The sequence below is a fragment of the Podarcis cretensis genome, assembly GCF_951804945.1.
Source record: "Podarcis cretensis genome assembly, chromosome: 9".
NCBI lineage: Eukaryota > Metazoa > Chordata > Lepidosauria > Squamata > Lacertidae > Podarcis > Podarcis cretensis.
Window position 1 is genome coordinate 11,809,517 of NC_137178.1, and position 19,688 is coordinate 11,829,204.

The 19,688-nt window shown below is 46.0% G+C and overlaps 1 protein-coding gene across 2 annotated transcripts in view; it reads left to right on the forward strand.

Moving 5' to 3' along the window:
* Window positions 1-19,688, forward strand: part of FRAS1 (Fraser extracellular matrix complex subunit 1) — a 386,075-nt gene that overhangs the window by 244,287 nt on the left and 122,100 nt on the right. For both annotated transcript variants that reach the window (XM_079990647.1, XM_079990648.1), the window contains exons 20-25: window positions 2,949-3,101; window positions 4,942-5,088; window positions 7,418-7,564; window positions 11,902-12,042; window positions 16,037-16,180; window positions 19,543-19,683. In XM_079990647.1, coding sequence (XP_079846773.1) covers window positions 2,949-3,101; window positions 4,942-5,088; window positions 7,418-7,564; window positions 11,902-12,042; window positions 16,037-16,180; window positions 19,543-19,683 — 873 coding nt within the window. The remainder of the gene's footprint in view (window positions 1-2,948; window positions 3,102-4,941; window positions 5,089-7,417; window positions 7,565-11,901; window positions 12,043-16,036; window positions 16,181-19,542; window positions 19,684-19,688) is intronic.

The following is a 19,688-nucleotide window of genomic DNA, read 5'->3' on the forward strand; positions in this document are numbered from 1 at the left end:
GCTGTTTTTAAATTAGTTTTTAACATTTTAGTGAAGAACGGAAAATCTTCCCACTTTAAGTTTCTGTTTTATTTATAAAAAATGTTTATATACATCTAGCCTGTGTAGGAAATGTCTTAAGTGGCAAACACCAAATATAAACACAAGAAAAATATAAAAGCAGAAAACGGTATAAGAAGCTCGCCACTCGCGTGAAATGCATCCAGCCCAAAAAGCTGGTTGATACCAGAAAGGCTTCAGAAGCTGTCTAAAAATAAAAAAGAGGGTGTTTGGTGGGTTTCCAATGGGGGGCATTCCACATTGCTGGACCAGCCATATAGAGTGCTTGATTTCTTTAGATGGCAAGTGGGCCTCATTCACACGTTGGAGAGTTAACAGCATTCCTCCAACAAACCTTAGCAATTAAGCTGGGATATTAAGGCTTAGGTGGACTTTACGGTATCGTGGATCCAAGTTCTTAAGGGCTTTGCAAATCAATCAGTTCATGCATAATGGCAAGCTATAGTTAAAACAAACCAGGGTTTGTAAGTCAACAGCAAACCATGGCTTCAGATCCTGGTTTGTTGGTAGTAAGCAAACCATGAGAGCCAGCGTGGTGTAGTGGTTAAGAGCGGTGGACTCGTAATCTGGTGAACCGGGTTCGCTTCCCTGGTCCTCCACATGCAGCTGCTGGGTGAGCTTTGGCTAGTCACACTTCTTTGAATTCTCTCAGCCTCACTCACCTCATAGAGAGTTTGTTGTGGGGGAGGAAGGGAAAGGAGAATGTTAGCCGCTTTGAGACTCCTTCAAGTAGTGATAAAGCGGGATATCAAATCCAAACTCCTCCTCCTCCTCCTCCTCCTCCTCTTCTTCTTCTAGGTGCTGGGCAGGGTGCACACATAATGCTAAGCCATAGTTTAATAAAGCATACTTGATTTAGTATTATAGGAGGCTCAGACTTAGCTTGCTTTGAAGGAAATGTGGCGCCTGAAGGCAGTTTCACCGCCTTATCTCATATCAGAACCAACCCTGGACATTTGCTGTGCTTTCAGAAATAGTTTCCAAGTGACAGAGTGGTTTTGGCAAGGAGAAATCCAAAAAGGCAACTGAGCATCCAAGCAGCCCTCTCAGGCCAAACGTTTTCTGTGCTCGTTAGGGAAGGCGGTACAGGAGTCTCCGAGGCACTGAACCAAGGCACAAGCCTTGAGAGGGGAAGGAAATGTGTTCAACACCTCAGTGCTTGAAAATAAAAGCAGGATGAACATAAGGGAAGCAGGGAAGAGAAGCCACACTGAGTCTGGTAATTGCTGTTAATTGTCTACTTCAATTGCCTAAGAGCCCGGTCTGATGCTACTTCTACACTGAACAAGCAATCTGCCTCTTTCTTCTTCTTCCATGCCCATAATGCACAAACAAGTATAGAAATTCAATTAATCAAGTCAATGCATCTTTAATAACTATTTTTTACATGAATATCTACTCACTCCCCCCTCCCCAATCTAATCTACCCCTGCCTCCAGATTCTACTGAATGATTCTCTCCTTGCTATAAAGTAAACGTACCCCTGACTGTTAGGTCCAGTCGTGGACAACTCTGGGATTGCATGCTCATCTCACTCTATAGCAGGGGTCAGCAAAGTTTTTGTGGCTTGGGTTGGTAGATGCCGCGGTGGGTCAGAGTGTGTGTGTGTGTGTGTGTGTGCGCACACAAGTGCAAACACTATTTCTGGCGCTCCTTCCAGCGCGGAGGAGGCGTGCGCAGCTTCCCATTGGCTGCAGGAGCAGGCCAGCATTGCGGAAGGCGGTCCCCACTCTGCTACACACTGGTTTAGCGTGGCACACGGGAGCCAACCAAGCGGGCAGCAGGGGTCCCTGAGTAGGCGGCAGGGGTCCATGGGCCGGTTAAACAACCCCCATGGGCCACTTGTGGCCGCCAACCCCTGTTCTATAGGCTGAGGGAGCCGGCGTTTGTCCAAAGACAGCTTCCGGGTCATGTGGCCAGCATGACTAAGCCGCTTCTGGCGAACCAGAGCAGTGCATGCAAACGCTGTTTACCTTCCCGCCAGAGCGGTACCTATTTATCTACTTGCACTTTGATGTGCTTTTGAACTGCTAGGTTGGCAGGAGCAGGGACCGAGCAATGGGAGCTCACCCCGTTTAACTAACTTTACCTTTAACTAACTTTACCTTTAACTAACTAACTTTACCTTTAACTAACTTAAAGGTAAAGGGACCCCTGACCATTAGGTCCAGTCGTGTCCAACTCTGGGGTTGCGGTGCTCATCTCGCTTTATTGGCCGAGGGAGCCGGCGTACAGCTTCCGGGTCATGTGGCCAGCATGACTAAGCTGCTTCTGGTGAACCAGAGCAGTGCACGGAAACGCTGTTTACCTTCCTGCTGGAGAGGTACCTATTTATCTACTTGCACTTTGACGTGCTTTTGAACTGCTAGGTTGGCAGGAGCAGGGACTGAGCAACGGGAGCTCACCCCGTCGCGGGGATTCGAACTGCCGACCTTCTGATCAGCAAGCCCTAGGCTCTGTGGTTTAGACCACAGCACCACCCATGTCCCACTCGCCACTCACGTCCTTGCTACAGCTTTCCATAATCATTACATCCCAGATTTCCATCCCTTGGAGAAAAGTATCCATTTAGCTATTAAAACAGGCCAAGATCAACACGACAGACCAATGCATAAGGCAGAAGCTTCTGAAACATTGTGACGGTCATAGCCTGATATCCCAGTTGCTAGAACCACAGAAGTGGAGAGTTGCTCTCGTGCTCAGATCCTAATTGCAGGTTTCCTGCAGGCATTTGCTCAGCCACTGTGAAAACAGGATGCTGGACCAGGTGAGCCGTTGGTCTGATGCAGCCGGCTCTTCTTACGTTCCTATGACTGTGCTGTGCTTTGGGCAGCGGTCTCATAGACTTATCTCACGTTCATGCCAACGTTCTCTTCTCCTTTCTGCAGATTGCCACCCTTCGTGTGCACAGTGCGTGGCAGATCTCCAGGACACGGGAAGCATCTGCTTGAAGTGCCAAAACCTCCACCATTTGCTCCTGAGAGAGCGCTGCTTGCCTGAGTGCCCCATGGGGTATTACAAGGCTGGCGGGGAGTGCCGAAGTGAGTAGCATCTGAAAAAAATGCCTTCAACCCTGTATACCTGAAGGAGCATCTCCACCCCCATCGTTCTGCCCAGACACTGAGGTCCAGCTCAGAGGGTCTTCTGGGGCTTCCCTCATTGTGAGAAGTGAGGTTACAGAGAACCAGGCAGAGGGTCTTCCCGGTAGTGGCGCCCGCCCTGTGGAAAGCCCTCCCACCAGATGTCAAGGAGATAAAAGAACCACACAACTTTTAGAAGACATCTGAAGGCAGCCCTGTGTAGAGCAACCCAGAGGGTCGCCATATTATTATTATTATTATTATTATTATTATTATTCAGTTTAGCAATTTTTAAATAATGTTTAAGTTTTTTGTTAACCTTGTTTTAAATATGCATTCTGTAGTTGACCTCCTTTGTAATGTTTTATTTTGAAATGTTTAAAATAATATTTTATTTTTCTGTTAATTATGTTGCTTTGACTGTATACTCTATATTTTACTTTCTTCAGAAATGTTTGCTTCTGGATTGTTTTACTGAGGTTTTAATATGCTGTAAACTGCTTTGAGATTTTTCTTAAAAATACAGGTATAAAGCGGAATAGAAATGAAATGAATAATAATAATAATAATAATAAAAAATAAATAAAAAATATACTGTCCTTTATGAGAAGATCCCAGGGTGGTGTACGACATTAGAAACACGCTGCGGAATATCAATGATAAAAATATAGTTTAAAAAATGTAATGATAGCTTAATAATAAAATAATCATCATAATAGCAGTCTACTCCCTCCCACTTTCAAAGGCCATAGATTATTTAATAGCAAAAGTCCTGGATAAAGAGGAATAATAACCACCAACACAACAGTGGTGATATTCATTCATTCATTGAATTTATATTCCATTCTTCCTCCCAAAAGAGAGAGCAGATAGTGGCAAACCTTTCCCCCTCCAGATGTTGTTGGACTACAGCTCCCATCATCCCTATGCTGGCACACAGACTGGGAATGATGGGAATCCGACAATATCTGGAGAGCAAAAGCTTCCCCATCTTTGTAACAGAGATACAGCCTTGTCTCGCCAGAGTGGTGCATGCTCTTGTTATCTCTCGCTTGGACTACTGCAATGTGCTCTATGTGGGGCTACCTTTGAAGGTGACCTGGAAACTACAACTAATCCAGAATGCGGCAGCTAGACTGGTGACTGGGAGCGGCCGCCGCGACCATATAACACCATATAACACCATTCTTGAAAGACCTATACTGGCTCCCAGTACGTTTCCGAGCACAATTCAAAGTGTTGGTGCTGACCTTTAAAGCCCTAAGCGGCCTCGGTCCAGTATACCTGAAGGAGCATCTCCACCCCCATTGTTCAGCCTGGAAACTGAGGTCCACCTCCAATGGCCTTCTGGCGGTTCCCTCACTGTGAGAAGCCAGGTTACAGGGAACCATGAAGAGGGCCTTTTCGGTAGTGGCACCCACCCTGTGGAACGCCCTCCCACCAGATGTCAAAGAGAAGAACAACTATCTGACTTTTAGAAGACATCTGAAGGCAGCCCTGTTTAGGGAAGCTTTCAATGTTTAACAGATTATTGTATTTTAATATTCTGTTGAAAGCTGCCCAGAGTGGCTGGGGAAACCCAGCCAGATGGGCGGGGTATAAATAATAAATTATTATTATATTTATTATATTTATTATTATTATTATTATACCTGGGTTGCCCAGTGAGCTTCATGGCTGAACCAGGATTTGAATCCAGCCTCCTCCTCTCTAAACCCAACACGCTTTCCTCCCTGATGCACAGAGTTATGGTAACGCTCTTCTCACTGACGTACGTTTCCACAATGTCTTTCCCCTCCAGAGTGTGACGCTTCGTGTACAACTTGCCAAGGCGAGGGGCCTTTCTCCTGCACCTCCTGCGATTCAAACCTTGTTCTCTCTCACATCGGCACGTGCGTCTCGGCCTGCTTCCTTGGGTTCTATAGAGATGAGAACCAGCATTGCAAACGTACGTCTTTCTGCTTCTTGCTTGTATCTGTTTGTTGCTTAAACAAATAAAAAAAGGAAAGATTATTTAAATCAACATTGCAGGGGGTTATCGGGCATGGCCAAACTTGGCCCTCCAGCTGTTTTGGGACTACGACTCCCATCATCCCTAGCTAACAGGACCAGTGGTCAGGGATGATGGGAATTGTAGTCCTAAAACAGCTGGCAGGCCAAATTTGGCCATGCCTGGATTAGATAATCCATGGGACCCTTTTCAACTCTAAAATTCTATGGTTCTAAATTGCTGTGATTCAGATCCAAGCATATCAGCCTTGAAATAGCCTCCAAAACTGGGGTGGGGGGGAGAGTTTTTAAGGGGCAGGGAGAAATAGCTGAAATGGGGGAATTAACTTAACATTTATATTTAAGACACTTCACAAAACAGGTTTGCATTTTAAAAAACAACACTTCATGTTAATAAGTAATGTTAATAAGACATGCAGTGTAAAGACAGCTCTGTCTTAACTAGCTTACATTGCAAATTTATTTTGCCTTTTCTTTGTCATTTTGAATAATGTGTCACTGGTATATTTTGAGTTTTGCAAATGTGCCTCATCAAACATCTAATTATTAGCTACTTCTTCACTCTGTTAATCCACACAGCTTCTTAGATGTGTTGCAAATGTGAATTAATTAAGGCTTGTGACACAAAATGAGTCAGATGATTCAGCGTAGAAAATTAGGTATATAAGAGTTTTTAGATGGAGGGTTGTGGGGAAGTGGATGAAGATTTGTGTGCCCTTAAGGGGCAAAGAATACCCAGACACGAAAACCCTGGAGCTGCATTAACTCTAATAGTTCCATTCTTGGCTCTTCAATGGGAATCTATTCAAACATTTAGCAAGGTAATGTAGCATAGTCCACCTGGACTATTTAATGTCAGGCCTTTCCCCTGATGTGCTAGCTTTCTTCATGCAGGGAATTTCTGATATGCGGGCTGTTTTAATCAAAGAAACAGTCCCTTTTCTACATTCTCACCTCATAAGAGAGTTGCATGAACTTTCAAAACATTTGAACCACCTTGGAGGGAGACGATGGAAAGGAGGCAACAAGAAATGGTTCAATATTTATTGATTTAAAAGCTTTGTACGGCACCTTTCATCCGACTTGGATTCCAGGGCAGTGAAATAGACATATAATAAATTATTTATACCATAGTGCAGTAACAACAGAAATAAATGACAAAAGAGAGCAGATTAGACCATTATGCAGGCTTAGGAGTATGGAGAGCATTTGAAACACCTGGGCAAATTAAAAAAAATGTTTTATCGTGGCGCCGAAAGAATTGTTGTGTGGGTGTGAATTGGGCCTCTTTGGGTAGGGTTGTGCTAAAGCCCAGGTGTCCTCATTGAAGAATTCATCTCTCTTGTGGCTGAATTTCCAAGGGAAAGGGCAACTGAGGAAGGGTTTCAGTAGATGACTCACAAAAATCACAGAGAAGTACATACCTCTCTTCCTTAATGTGTTATAGGGACGCGGGTGGCGCTGTGGGTTAAACCACAGAGCCTAGGACTTGCTGATCAGAAGGTCGGCAGTTCGAATCCCCACGACGGGGTGAGCTCCCGTTGCTCGGTCCCTGCTCGTGCCAACCTAGCAGTTCGAAAGCACATCAAAGTGCTAGTAGATAAATAGGTACCGCTCCAGCAGGAAGGTAAACGGCATTTCCGTGCACTGCTCTGGTTCGCCAGAAGCGGCTTAGTCATGCTGGCCACATGACCCAGAAGCTGTATGCCGGCCCTTATTGGCTAATAAAGCGAGATGAGCACTGCAACCCCAGAGTCGGCCACGACTGGACCTAATGGTCAGGGGTCCCTTTACCTTTTACATACCTCTCTTCCTGTATGTGTTATTCACTTCTGTGTCATGGAGGAGGGGAAACTTTTGTGTGTGTGTGTATGAATAGCTGTTGACCCATTGGTAAAGTTATTTGTGGTCTGGACTCAGCGTTGGACAGGATAGTTGGAGTTTGTAGCACTGCAGGATTGAATAACTCTTTCTCTTTGTCCACCCAACCTCTCCCTAGCCACTTTTCTTCACTTTGCATAGTTTTGTAGCTGTTTGAAGTGCTCCAAGTACAATAGCTCAGTCAATCATCATTGTTCTAGCATTTCAGAAACTTATTGTTCCCATATTGCAGATGGGTAGGCCGAGAGATAATGGCTTGTCTCGGGCTGGTGGCTGAAGCTTGCTTTAAACCGGAGACCTCCCAGCTCGTGTTCTTAGTGGCGATTGTGCTCCAGCCGTTAAAAATAACTGCGATCAGTCATCCTGCTTTTTATCTTCCTCTACAGCTTGCAGTAGTCAGTGCCTGAGCTGTGATTCGGGGACCCGCTGCACATCCTGCAAAGACCCGTCCCACGTCTTGCTCTTTGGCGAATGCCAGGATGACAGCTGCGCTCCACAGTATTACCTGGACTTCTCCACCAAGACCTGCAAAGGTGAAAGAAACAGAGAGATGTTCTCGTCTTGGATCACAGTAACAATGGCTAAGAGTCTAGTTAAAGTCACAGCGAAGCCTTCTTCACTCTCTCCTTCCAAACCCCATCCTTCCCACCCTTTGCCTCTTCCCTCGCTCCCCTGGTTATCTGCTTTCATGGGATTCTGCTCCCAGTGAAAAACAAGATTATTGCAAATCCTTCCCTCGTAAATGATTGAGTAAGTGAGCCATCAAACTCCCTTCTGAGGGTCAAGATTTGCCATTTGCTCAGCTAGTGGTTCAGTCGAACGATGGGTGAGCTTAATTTGCTAAATCCCTCCTCCTCCCCTTTAACATTTATATAAGATTTTGTATATTTGCTGGAGTTTTCTCTGATTTATAAATATTGCAAGGCTGAATATACATATTTCAGGAGAGAGCTTTGAAGGAACAAGCCTTCACCACGTGCTGCCGGTTCCACATTTGTGTTTTCTGAGGAAGAAAATCAGGCCCAATGTGAATATTTTCTTCCTTCCCTCTTCATACCTTCGTTATTATTACTTATTAAATTTGTATAAAGCTACATTGCAAATGCACCACCATCAAAGATTACTGTGCATCACCCTCAGAAGGCTTGCTGTATAATTAACTAACCTGAAACACTGGGACTCTTTTTAACTATCCAAGGTGGAAGAAAGTTAAAACTAAGGAACTTGATCCCAGGACTCGTAAAAGGCTCTAGACACACTTTCATGTCACAGCAGGATATGATCATATAGAGATGTGTGGAGTTCAAAATTCACTGCAAACTGTTTGGCAGTGAAATCAGGGGGGAGTCAAGAAGGACAGCTCTTCCCCCCTTGGCCCCAGACAGAATACAGCAACCTGCTAATTTTTACTATTATCCTAATTAGGGGTGGGGAAGAAATTCAGTTCAGTTCCCATTTCAATATGAAACGTCCTAATTTGCACTTCCTGAAACAACACAGGAACCAAAACAGGTTTCTCTTTGAAATTCGCAGTTCTCTGAATTTTGTGATGCACTTCTCTAACCGAACAAGATGTACAGAAATGTGTTTATTGGGGGAAGCATGCATTAGAAATGGGCAAGTTAGTGAAAGTAGCATGCAAAAATGCATTACATTTGGGGAAATTGTTTGCAAAAATGTGCATATCAGGGTAAGGTAAAGGGACCCCTGACCCCTGGCAAACCAGAGCAGCGCACGGAAACGCCATTTACCTTCCCGTTGGAGTGGTACCTATTTATCTACTTGCACTTTGACGTGCTTTTGAACTGCTAAAGTTGCATACAAATAGATCAGGAGAAATTTGCACTAAAATGCTGATGAATTTTCATGGTGGCTTTTAAAAAGACACAAACCGATGGAGAAATGCAGAGAGCCGAACTTAAGGCTGAAAAGGGGAGAAACGGAAAGAAACCGAAATTGACATCCATCTATAATCCTAAATTCCTACCCTGATTCCCAAGTTAACCTAGAATGTAAAATAATTCTTTCGGAGTTCGCCAGGCTGTATTTTTTCCTGATGTATATTGGAGAAGGAGCTCAGGATTTTCAAAAGAAGTGCTGAGCTGGGGACTTCCGGGTTGGCGCCTCTGGCAAATGGCGGATTCCCTCTGAGCTCCGGAGGGACCAGCTCCACGAGATCGGATCCTGTCGCTGCAGCAAAGCAGGGACCCTTGAGAATCACAGGCGGGTGAAGCCTGTGAGCGTGGGGACTCAGCGGGCACCATTTGCGCCCCCTCCGAACCACGAAAGAGCCTTTTTAAAGGCTTCGGAATGGATCGGAGTGAGCGGCGCGGTGCTGAGAGTCGACTGCTTCTTTCGTGGAGTGAAGCTGCACAGCTGTGGCCGGAGAGCGCTGACTTTTTCCTGAACAATTGGACTTTAAAGCATCTACCCATGAGTAGGCTTATTGAACTAATTGGAGAAACAAATTGGACAAATTCGGTGCCGAAAAGGGAAAGCATAAACAGGAAGTCTGCTTCCCCTGCTTGTAGATAGATCAAAGCAAAGAGACTTTAAAGCGGAAATCCTGAAAGACTTTCTTTTTTGCAAAGGCTTAAAATCCAACACCAAAAAGTGGTTCTCTCCCCCCCCCCCCAGTTTGCAGGAGCGGAGGGGGGAAGATTTAAACCTTTATACCTGCATGAGAAGGGGGAAAGAAAGTAACTCCCGCTGCCTCAAAACCCTGGGAACGGACTGCCTTTAAATAGGGAGCCGATCAGTGGGAAGCCTGCCTCAAACTAGAGTGAAAGTTAAAGACTTTTAAACCAGCTCTGCGAGAGAGATACAGTGTTTCTGGACTTCTTCTGATTTCAAAGTAACTTTCTTAGGATTTTAAAGTAACTTTATGGGACTTTGAAACTGTGGCATTTGAAACTGGGAAATGATTTATAATGAAATGAAAAAGGTATTTAAATATACCTTCTTGAAGAAACCGGAGGCCTTTCTCCTGGGCATGGTTGGCCAATTGGTGCCAAAGAACTTTTTTTATGTATGCTACAACAGCAGCAAGAATACTGATTGCAAAATATTGGAAGACACAAGATCTACCCACTCTGGAAGAATGGCAGATGAAGATGATCGACTATATGGGATTGGCAGAAATGACCGGCAGAATCCGAGACCAGGGAAAAGAGTCAGCGGAAGAAGACTGGAAGAAATTTAAAGATTATTTGCAGAAATATTGTAAAATTAATGAATGTTAGAATGATGTTGGACATCCTATCTGGGTCTGTGTAACACCTGACTAGGACAGCTTCTATCTCTATGCCACCGTGTTCCTCCAGGACTTTTGTGATTGCTATATCCTGTGCTAGCTTCTCTCCCGTTCCACACCTCCATCGCCACTTCCTTCACCAATATCCCATCCTCTATTCATCCTGGGGATTGTAATCCACTTCACTTCTCTGTATTGCACAGCAGGGGTTTGCGAAAGGTAGGCTGGGGTCTCCTGACAACATCTCTGGGTGATTAGCAGTAGATCACCCAAGGTTTAAGCAGCAAGAAAGCAGCTTTTTCTTCTGAAATTAATCTGCTGGAATGGAGCAAGTTATCCAGGAACAGATTTCTGTGTGAAAGGACTGGAGGTTGAGTTCAGCTGAGTTCTGGTGCTGAAAACAAAATCCTAATCTCAGAATGCTCAGAGGCACCTTGTCTTTTATTCTAACCGCATTACTATTACTTTCACAATTATACACATGGCCCTGGTTAATAGATCATTAGGTTCTACTAAATGATAACAATAATTTTATTATTTATACCGCGTCCATCTGGCTGGGTTTCCCCAGCCACTCTGGGCGGCTCCCAACAGAACACTAAAAACAGAATAAAACTTCAAGCATTAAAAACAGAATAAAACTTCAAGCATTAAAAACTGCCTTCAGATGTCTTCTAAAAGCCAGATAGTTGTTTATTTCCTTGACATCTGATGGGGGAGGGCATTCCACATAGCGGGCGCCACTACTGAGAAGGCCTTCTGCCTATTAAAGAGTAGATTAGATCTGATAGTTCTGACTGCTAGATGGAGGCAGTAAGCCTTTGATGGGAACTGCAGGTGTAGAGAGGACTGTTGCTCTTTGGTCTTACTTACAGGCATCCCATAACCTTCTGGTTGGCCTCCCTGAGAACAGGATGCTGGACTTTGGTTGGATCAAACAGAGCTGTTCTTAGGTTCTTAAGCCCACCCCTGATGTATAGCACTTGGCGCTCTGTTGGTGCTGAATAAATGCTCAGCTCTTTTCACAGTAGCGTGGTTCTCTCACAGTTATTGCATGCATCTCCCAAGAGGTACCCAGCAGCTGCCTGGAGCAGTGCGGCTGAGATGTCCCTGCCTCCCTGTTATTAACTTTGCCACGCTCTCTTCCGAAATTCCTTTTGACTTCAGGGCAATGTCACCTTCGTCATTGATTCGGCCTGCTTAATTAGCAGGGCTTGCGGGGAAATCCCAGAAGTCCACAGGAGTGGAAGATAAGAGATTTACGGTTTAACCGTGGCAGGAGACACCATGGAGCAGTGTCGACCGACAGCAACTGCAAGCACCTTGAGGGAGCAGCCGTTGCGACTGCCTGGCTGGACCTTTGAAAAGCAGCCTCCTGTGTCCATGTTTAATATAATTGGGAAATGTTAAACCCCAGAGAAAGATCTGTGTTATTCTAAGAACATCTCCTTAGGCATTTTCTCTCCTGCCTTGCATCTGTTCCGCTGTTCTTTCTTTGCCCTTCAATGCATCTGCAGTCAGTACCGTTTGGTATGTTAAAATGGGTGGGTGGAAGCCGAGCAGACCGTGGGCTTTGCTTAGGATGTGTGTGTATTTTCTTCCTTCTTTGTATTCCAGAGTGTGACTGGAGCTGCAACGCTTGCAGTGGTCCCCAGAGCACCGATTGCTTGCAGTGCATGGAGGGATACATTCTCCACGAAGGTTCCTGTGTGGAGCGTTGCCCTCCTGCTTTCTACAAGGAATCCGACACTTGCCAAAGTAAGTCTCTGCTCCTTTGCCTGCAGGGTGAGTGTACTTTATTTCCTTTCTCGAGGATGCCGTCCACAAACGACCTCTGTCAGATACTGCTATAGAAGTTCACTAATTCCTTGCTGGACAGATGGTGTCTTGGGCGCCCATTTGAGACAAGACGGTGGGATGGTTCTCTGCCACTTTGCAAGACCAGTCGAGATTTTGCTTTGGACCTGGGTGGTAAAGGGCAAAAGCAGAGGGGGGAAAGCACATGCTATGTCTTGTCTATGTCTTTCCCCATCAGCTCATTGGTGAGAATAAAAGGTTACGGTAAAGGGAACCCTGACCACTAGGTCCAGTCACGGACGACTCTGGGGTTGTGGCGCTCATCTCGCTTTATTGGCTGAGGGAGCTAGCGTACAGCTTCCAGGTCATGTGGCCAGCATGATTAAGCCGCTTCTGGTGAACCAGAGCAGCGCACGGAAACACTGTTTACCTTCCCGCTGGAGCGGTACCTATCTATTTGCACTTTGACGTACTTTTGAACTGCTAGGTTGGCAGTAGCAGGGACTGAGCAACAGGAACTCACCCTGTCGCGGGGATTTGAACCGCCAACCTTCTGATCGGCAAGCCCTAGGCTCTGTGGTTTAACCCACAGTGCCACCCGCGTCCCTCATTGGTGAGAAGGGCATGCCAAACAGTTGCTGTGCTGTCCACGTCCCTTCACGGGAACGTAGCAGTCCATGACTGGGGTAAGAGATCTTTTACAACTCAAGGGCAGCATTCCATCATTGGCAACTTTTTGAGGTTCTATGATTCTTTGACTCTTATTTGTGTAGAGTAGGCTGCATTGCTGTAAGGCAGAAGTCAGAGGTTTCCACCCCATCCTTCTTCCAGGTGAGGAAGAGGCATTATCGCAATTCAAGGAGGCTTCCCAGTCAGCCAAAGTCATTCTTGTGCCCTGTGGGATGGAGTAGAGACTCAAGGACCAAACAGAGAGGTCTGGTGGGCTGGATTTGGCCATTGGGACTGAGGTTCTCGGTGTATGTGGTGCATGCATGTGCACGATATAAGGAGGCAGTATTAATGTAGTGAGTGGCAGTGCCAAGGGATTAGATTACTGTCAGGAGCTCATCCTACCCTTGAGTAGGACCCTGGCAGAGACACATGCCCAACTGGCATGTTCCCTCCCTCCTGGTCGATCGTTCAGGAGCTTCAAAAGCTTTCTTCTGCTCGAACATCACAGCGACCGATGCCAACAGACATTAGCACACTTAGGGATCCTCAGAGTCTTCGCAGCTTGCGTGACAGACCTCAGCAACTTAGCATTTTGTCTGATCTACTTTATTTACATATAAACACACATGGAGCACTGCAACATGGCTCCCTCTCTCTCTAGCATCAGACAGCAAAGAGAAAAAGAACAAAGGACAATAGTCCCACTTCACGGAACACAGTAACACAAACATCCTGTCTCTGTTACTTCCCACTTTGTGGATAGACAAAAATCCCATGATTCACTAGTGTAGAGGTGGGGAGCCTTAAGAGGGTTGGGTGAAATCTTCCTGACCTGTGGACCTGGGTTCTCCGTTCCTGCCCTGGTGCCTCTACTTGCCAAATGAGGTTGCTGCCAAGTCAGGGAACAGGTTACAAGGAGAAGGCAAGCCTGGATTAAGGGCCTCCCCAAGGCAAAGTGAGAGGGAGCAAAGTCAGCCAGTTGGGTGTGTTGGTGAGAGTCATGAACTAGGACCTGGAATACCCAGGTTCATATCTCTGCTCATCCACTGGGCTGCCTTGGGTTAGTCTTTCAATCTGATCTACTTCACAGGGATGTTGTGAGTCTAGAATGGGGAGGGGGAGAACCGTGTATGCTCCTTGGAGGAAAGTGGGGTACATGTGAAATACATAATACTAATACAAATGAGAAGTGGGACAGATTTGCTCGGTGGCTAGAACTGGGAGCATCAACTGCAGCAACAACAGGTTTCTGTTCTTACTGATACCAGAGAGAAAGTCAAGCTTGGAAACTTTCCTATAGTTCAGAGCTTGCTATATGACCTGTTTCAACCTACTGATGTTTCAGGGGCTTGTGTCCCTGTAATTCCTCACTTTGGCCTGAGCTTGGTGGTGGGCTCTCCTGAGTGAATCCCCTCCTGACACACCTCAGCCTCCAGATTCATGGTCTGAATCTGTGAATTCTGGTCCTGACACCATCTGACTGTAGTGACAGAGGTATCCTATTCGGAGTGCCAGTTCTGCCTTCAAATGAGACCTGTCAATGTGATCCATGCTATGCTTACAGCGTTTTGGGTTTACAGTGCCTGTCTGTTGTGATTTAGGACATACGGGAACAGTAAAGAGCCCGTTACTCAGAAAACCTTCGCCGCAAATTTGCGCTGTCACCTCAAGACCTACAATGGCATTTAAGCTGGCATATATCTATAATGTTCTTCTGAGGCTTGGGATCTTGAAGGAAAGTGGTAATGGATACAAAGCCCTGTCCAGGTCCAGGCAGATCAGCACCCTGGACAGCTCCCAATAGGACCTTATATCTGCATTTGGGAAGATGCTCTCTCAGCAAAGGCTTAAGAGTCATCTGAAGCCTTAAAAAGTTGACATGTCTGGACCTTACAGTGGCTCCACCTTGGGAGACCTGTTTGCACTATTTAAAGGGCCTGTAGCCTGTTCTGCAGCCACATGCTCCTGCATAGTTGTGGAGCAGGAGAGACTGCAGGAATGTCACACCCCAAGGATGACAGGAATCATAGAATCATAGAATCATAGAGTTGGAAGAGACCACAAGGGCCATCGAGTCCAACCCCCTGCCAAGCAGGAAACACCATCAGAGCACTCCTGACATATGGTTGTCAAGCCTCTGCTTAAAGACCTCCAAAGAAAGAGACTCCACCACACTCCTTGGCAGCAAATTCCACTGTTGAACAGCTCTTACTGTCAGGAAGTTCTTCCTAATGTTTAGGTGGAATCTTCTTTCTTGTAGTTTGGAACCATTGCTCCGTGTCCGCTTCTCTGGAGCAGCAGAAAACAACCTTTCTCCCTCCTCTATGTGACATCCTTTTATATATTTGAACATGGCTATCATATCACCCCTTAACCTCCTCTTCTCCAGGCTAAACATGCCCAGCTGGTGCATCGCCTGAATGAGTTTTCCTAAGGCCAAAAACTGGGAACCTGAGGCAATGTCCACCTACACTTGAGCTAGGAACCCAGCGCTGTCTGCTTGTGTTGAGTGGCTTCTGTCCTGCCAGCTCTAATCATGCAGTAGCATCTATTATACTCAATATTTTTGTCTCTCTCTCTGTGTGTCTATGCATGCACATGCATACGCACACTTGTACACCCCGCAGTAGCTAGAATGTTGGGCTTCTATGTAGACAATCCAAGTGCAAATTCTTGTTCAGCTTCCCAGGTGTCAAAAAAGGTTATTTATGTATGCCATTACTGCGGCCCGTGTTTTGTTAGCCCCAAAATGGATGACGAGCATGGGCCCAACTAAAGAAGAATGGCAACTTAAACTGATGGAATATGTGCAGCTTGCAGGCCTAACACACAGAATAAGAGAACAAGAAGAACATAGGTTTAAAGAAGATTGGAATTTTTTAAAAATACATATATGGGGGGGATTGTTTTGATGGATGTAATAATGGAATACTGAATGGTTTGGTTTATATAAAATATGCAGGGGTTTATGTCATGCAAAATGAACCATGGATAGAGAAGAAGGGAAGTTTTTGATATTTTAAGGTTGCTTAAATGAATATTCTAAATTGTAAAACAGAAAATGTAATAAAAATTATATAAAAAACAAAAAATCTTGCTCAGCTATAGAGTTCACTGTGTGACCTTGGACATGCCATGCCCTGCGAGAGTATTGTAAGGACAGAATGAGCTGACTGTGTGTGCTGCCTTGGTCAGGGTGTAATCAGATCACGAGATACAGAACTGTGCCCTGCATTTAGGTCTAGAGGAATTCATTCCTAAGTTATTTGCGCGTGTTTTCTAGGATGTGATGATGACCGCTGCCTGCAGTGCCGTGCCCCAAGTGAATGTGCCCGCTGTGAATCCCCGTTTCTCCTCATGGGATCCCAGTGCGTCTCGACATGTGGGAAGCGGTTTTATGCAGACCACGGAGAGCAAAGGTGCTCAGGTGAATATCAATGAGGGGATTAAAGCTTAAAACACACTTGAGTTCACAGGTAAGTAGCCTGAGCAAAAAGAGGACTCGAGAATCCATGGGCTGGATAAAATAATATTACAGCTTATGTGCTTCACTTAACCAAACCTGTTGATGTTCTTGGTCTCTGAAAACTGGGTGGCACTGTGGCTTAAACCACAGAGCCTAGGACTTGCTGATCAGCAGGTCGGCAGTTCAAATCCCTGCGACGGGGTGAGCTCCCGTTGCTCGGTCCCTGCTCCTGCCAACCTAGCAGTTCGAAAGCACATCAAAGTGCAAGTAGATAAATAGGTACCGCTCTGGCAGGAAGGTAAACGGCGTTTCCATGCACTGCTCTGGTTTGCCAGAAGCAGCTTAGTCATGCTGGCCACATGACCCAGAAGCTGTACGCCGGCTCCCTCGGCCAATAAAGCGAGATGAGCGCCGCAACCCCAGAGACGGCCACGACTGGACCTAATGGTAAGGGGTCCCTTTACCTTTACCTTTAGGACACAAAGAGCTGTAGTAGAGCTTCCGATCCTTTATCTTACTTTGTACTCATCTCGGGATGAGAACTCGTTCTCTGAATATGCGTGGCTTACAGTAGGGCAGCCCAAGACATTTTGCTGCCTCAGGCAAAGAATACGATAGAATCATAGAATTGTAGGGTTGGAATGCAGGAATCTCAACTAAAGGATCCATGACAGATGGCCATCCAACCTCTGCTTAAAAACCTCCAAGGAAGAAGATAGCCTCCCTTCCCTCCCATTCCAAATAAGGAAGCTACTTCCAACACTAGCAACAGGACAGTGTCCACCATCGTATTTGTCCTCCAACAGCCAACCTCTGCTCCCCGCTCCCCAGTTCTGTCGCCTGAAGCAGCCGCCACTCTCTGCTCCATGGTAATAATAATAATAATAATAATAATAATAATAATAATAATATTTATACCCCGCCCTCCCCAGCCAAGACTGGGCTCAGGGCGGCTAACACCAGATATAAAACAATTGATTAAGATACAACTTAAAAACAAGATTAAAATACAACATTAAAATGCAGCCTCATTTTAATAGAAACTCAAATCAAGAACTTTTTGGGGATGAAAACGTCAAATCTTCACCAAGGCCAGACTGGTCCTGCGTGGGCCAGAAAAAAGCCAGGGAAGTCCCCAAATAAGAGTTCCATCACAGAAGGAGAAAGGAAAGAGGAAAGAGGGGAAGGGGATCAAGTTGATTCCAAGCCAAAGGCTAGGCAGAACAACTCTGTCTTACAAGCCCTGCGGAAAGAAATCAGATCCCACAGGGCCCTGGTCTCATGAGACAGAGTGTTCCACCAGGCCAGAGCCAGTGTTGAACAGGCCCTGGCTCTAGTTGAGGCTAATCTGACTTCCTTAGGGCCCGGGACCTCTAGGGTGTTGCTGTTTATGGACCTTAAGGTCCTCCGTGGGGCATACCGGGAGAGGCGGTCCTGTAGGTACAAGGGTCCTAGGCCGTGAAGGGCTGGGCCTCAATCCCTGGCAGATTTCTAGGAATTGCTGCCAGCTGGCATAGATCAGGCTTCCTCAACCTCGGCCCTCCAGATGTTTTGAGACTACAGTTCCCATCATCCCTGACCACTGATCCTGCTAGCTAGGATTCATGGGCCAAAAACATCTGTAGGGCCAAGGATGAGGAAGCCTGGCATAGATAATACTAGGGAAGGAGGGGTGAAGAATCTTTTTTAAGTGGATTTATACCTGGCTTTTGGAAGTTCTAACTCAACTGAACTTTGCTCGCACCAGACGGCCTCTTGGCCACAGGTGTCCAAGCTGCTCATGCTTCTTTTGTAAATTACCTTGAGGCTTTTTACAATTGCGAGATGGAGGAATCTTACAAAATAATTAACCAAATATATTAGTGTTCTCTCTGGGACGCAGGTGGCGCTGTGGGTTAAAGCCTCAGCGCCTAGGACTTGCCGATCGAAAGGTCGGCGGTTCGAATCCCTGCGGCGGGGTGCGCTCCCGCTGCTCGGTCCCAGCGCCTGCCAACCTAGCAGTTCGAAAGCACCTCCGGGTGCAAGTAGATAAAAAGGGACCGCTTACCAGCGGGAAGGTAAACGGCGTTTCCGTGTGCGGCTCTGGCTGGCCAGAGCAGCGATGTCACGCTGGCCACGTGACCCGGAAGTGTCTCCGGACAGCGCTGGCCCCTGGCCTCTTAAGTGAGATGGGCGCACAACCCCAGAGTCTGTCAAGACTGGCCCATACGGGCAGGGGTACCTTTACTTTACCTTTTTATTAGTGTTCTACGGTTTGCTAATCCTGCCTAAACATCCTTGCCTTCTCATCCAAACCCTCCAGGTCACCCAGGCCTTCATAATAATTTCTTTGGGGCATTATTTTGTGAGTAGGATTCTGCGGCATACTGGCAAACGTGACACTCCTGAGCAACAAAAAAGAATGTGTTTTGGGGAGGGGTAGGTTTGCAGTAAGAAAAGTGACAGGGATATGCACTGGAGGCTGTGGGATAACAATTGCTTGATGCAACATCATTTAGCCTCACAAGTGAATCAGAGTGAATCCTCAATAAAGTGGTAGCGTTGTATAAACTCCCCACAAACACTGTGCAAAGAAATCAGGAAGAATGCTCAATAAACAGATTATCTGGAAGCGACTAACTGGAGCCAATTTTAAAATGTTGAAGACGCAGGCTCCCTTTTTGTTAAAGCGTGGAGATGTGTTCCTTTGCATTCTTCATATTTAAGACAATGTAATTCTTTATAACAATAGCTGCTTAGTGAGCTTAACTGCAAAGCCAACCACAGATTTAGGAGCTCCTGAGGCACAATCAAGTGTGATCTGAAACTTTGTGTGTGTGTGTATTCATGCGCTCATGTGCCCAGACACTGGTGTCCACATGTAAAGGAATGTGTGCTTCCTGAAATGAATGAGAAGATTTTATAGTCTGAGAGTTCTGTTGGTTGCATTGCCCTTCACCCCCCAGCGCTCAGGGCAATGTTGGCTCAACAAGCCGTTTGTGCTTGGACTCTTATTTTGTTGACCATTAATAAAGTAATAACACAGTTGTGGCCTTGTTTTCCGAGACATTAGGAAGAACTTCCTGACAGTAAGAGCTGTTCGACAGTGGAATTTGCTGCCAAGGAGTGTGGTGGAGTCTCCTTCTTTGGAGGTCTTTAAGCAGAGGCTTGACAACCATATGTCAGGAGTGCTCTGATGGTGTTTCCTGCTTGGCAGGGGGTTGGACTCGATGGCCCTTGTGGTCTCTTCCAACTCTATGATTCTATGATTCTATGACTAGAAAACAGCAGTGGTAGCATTTGATTTTTATTTGAAAGTCTTGTTCCTTTCCTTTTCATGCTAGCCTGCCCCAAAGGATGTTTGGAATGCGACAAATCAAGTCGGTGCCGAGTTTGCGACTCCACTACGTTTTTGCAGGAAAGCCGCTGTGTCTCTGACTGCAGCCATGGTTTCTATGGAAATCCCTGGAGCAGAGAGTGTGAAAGTGAG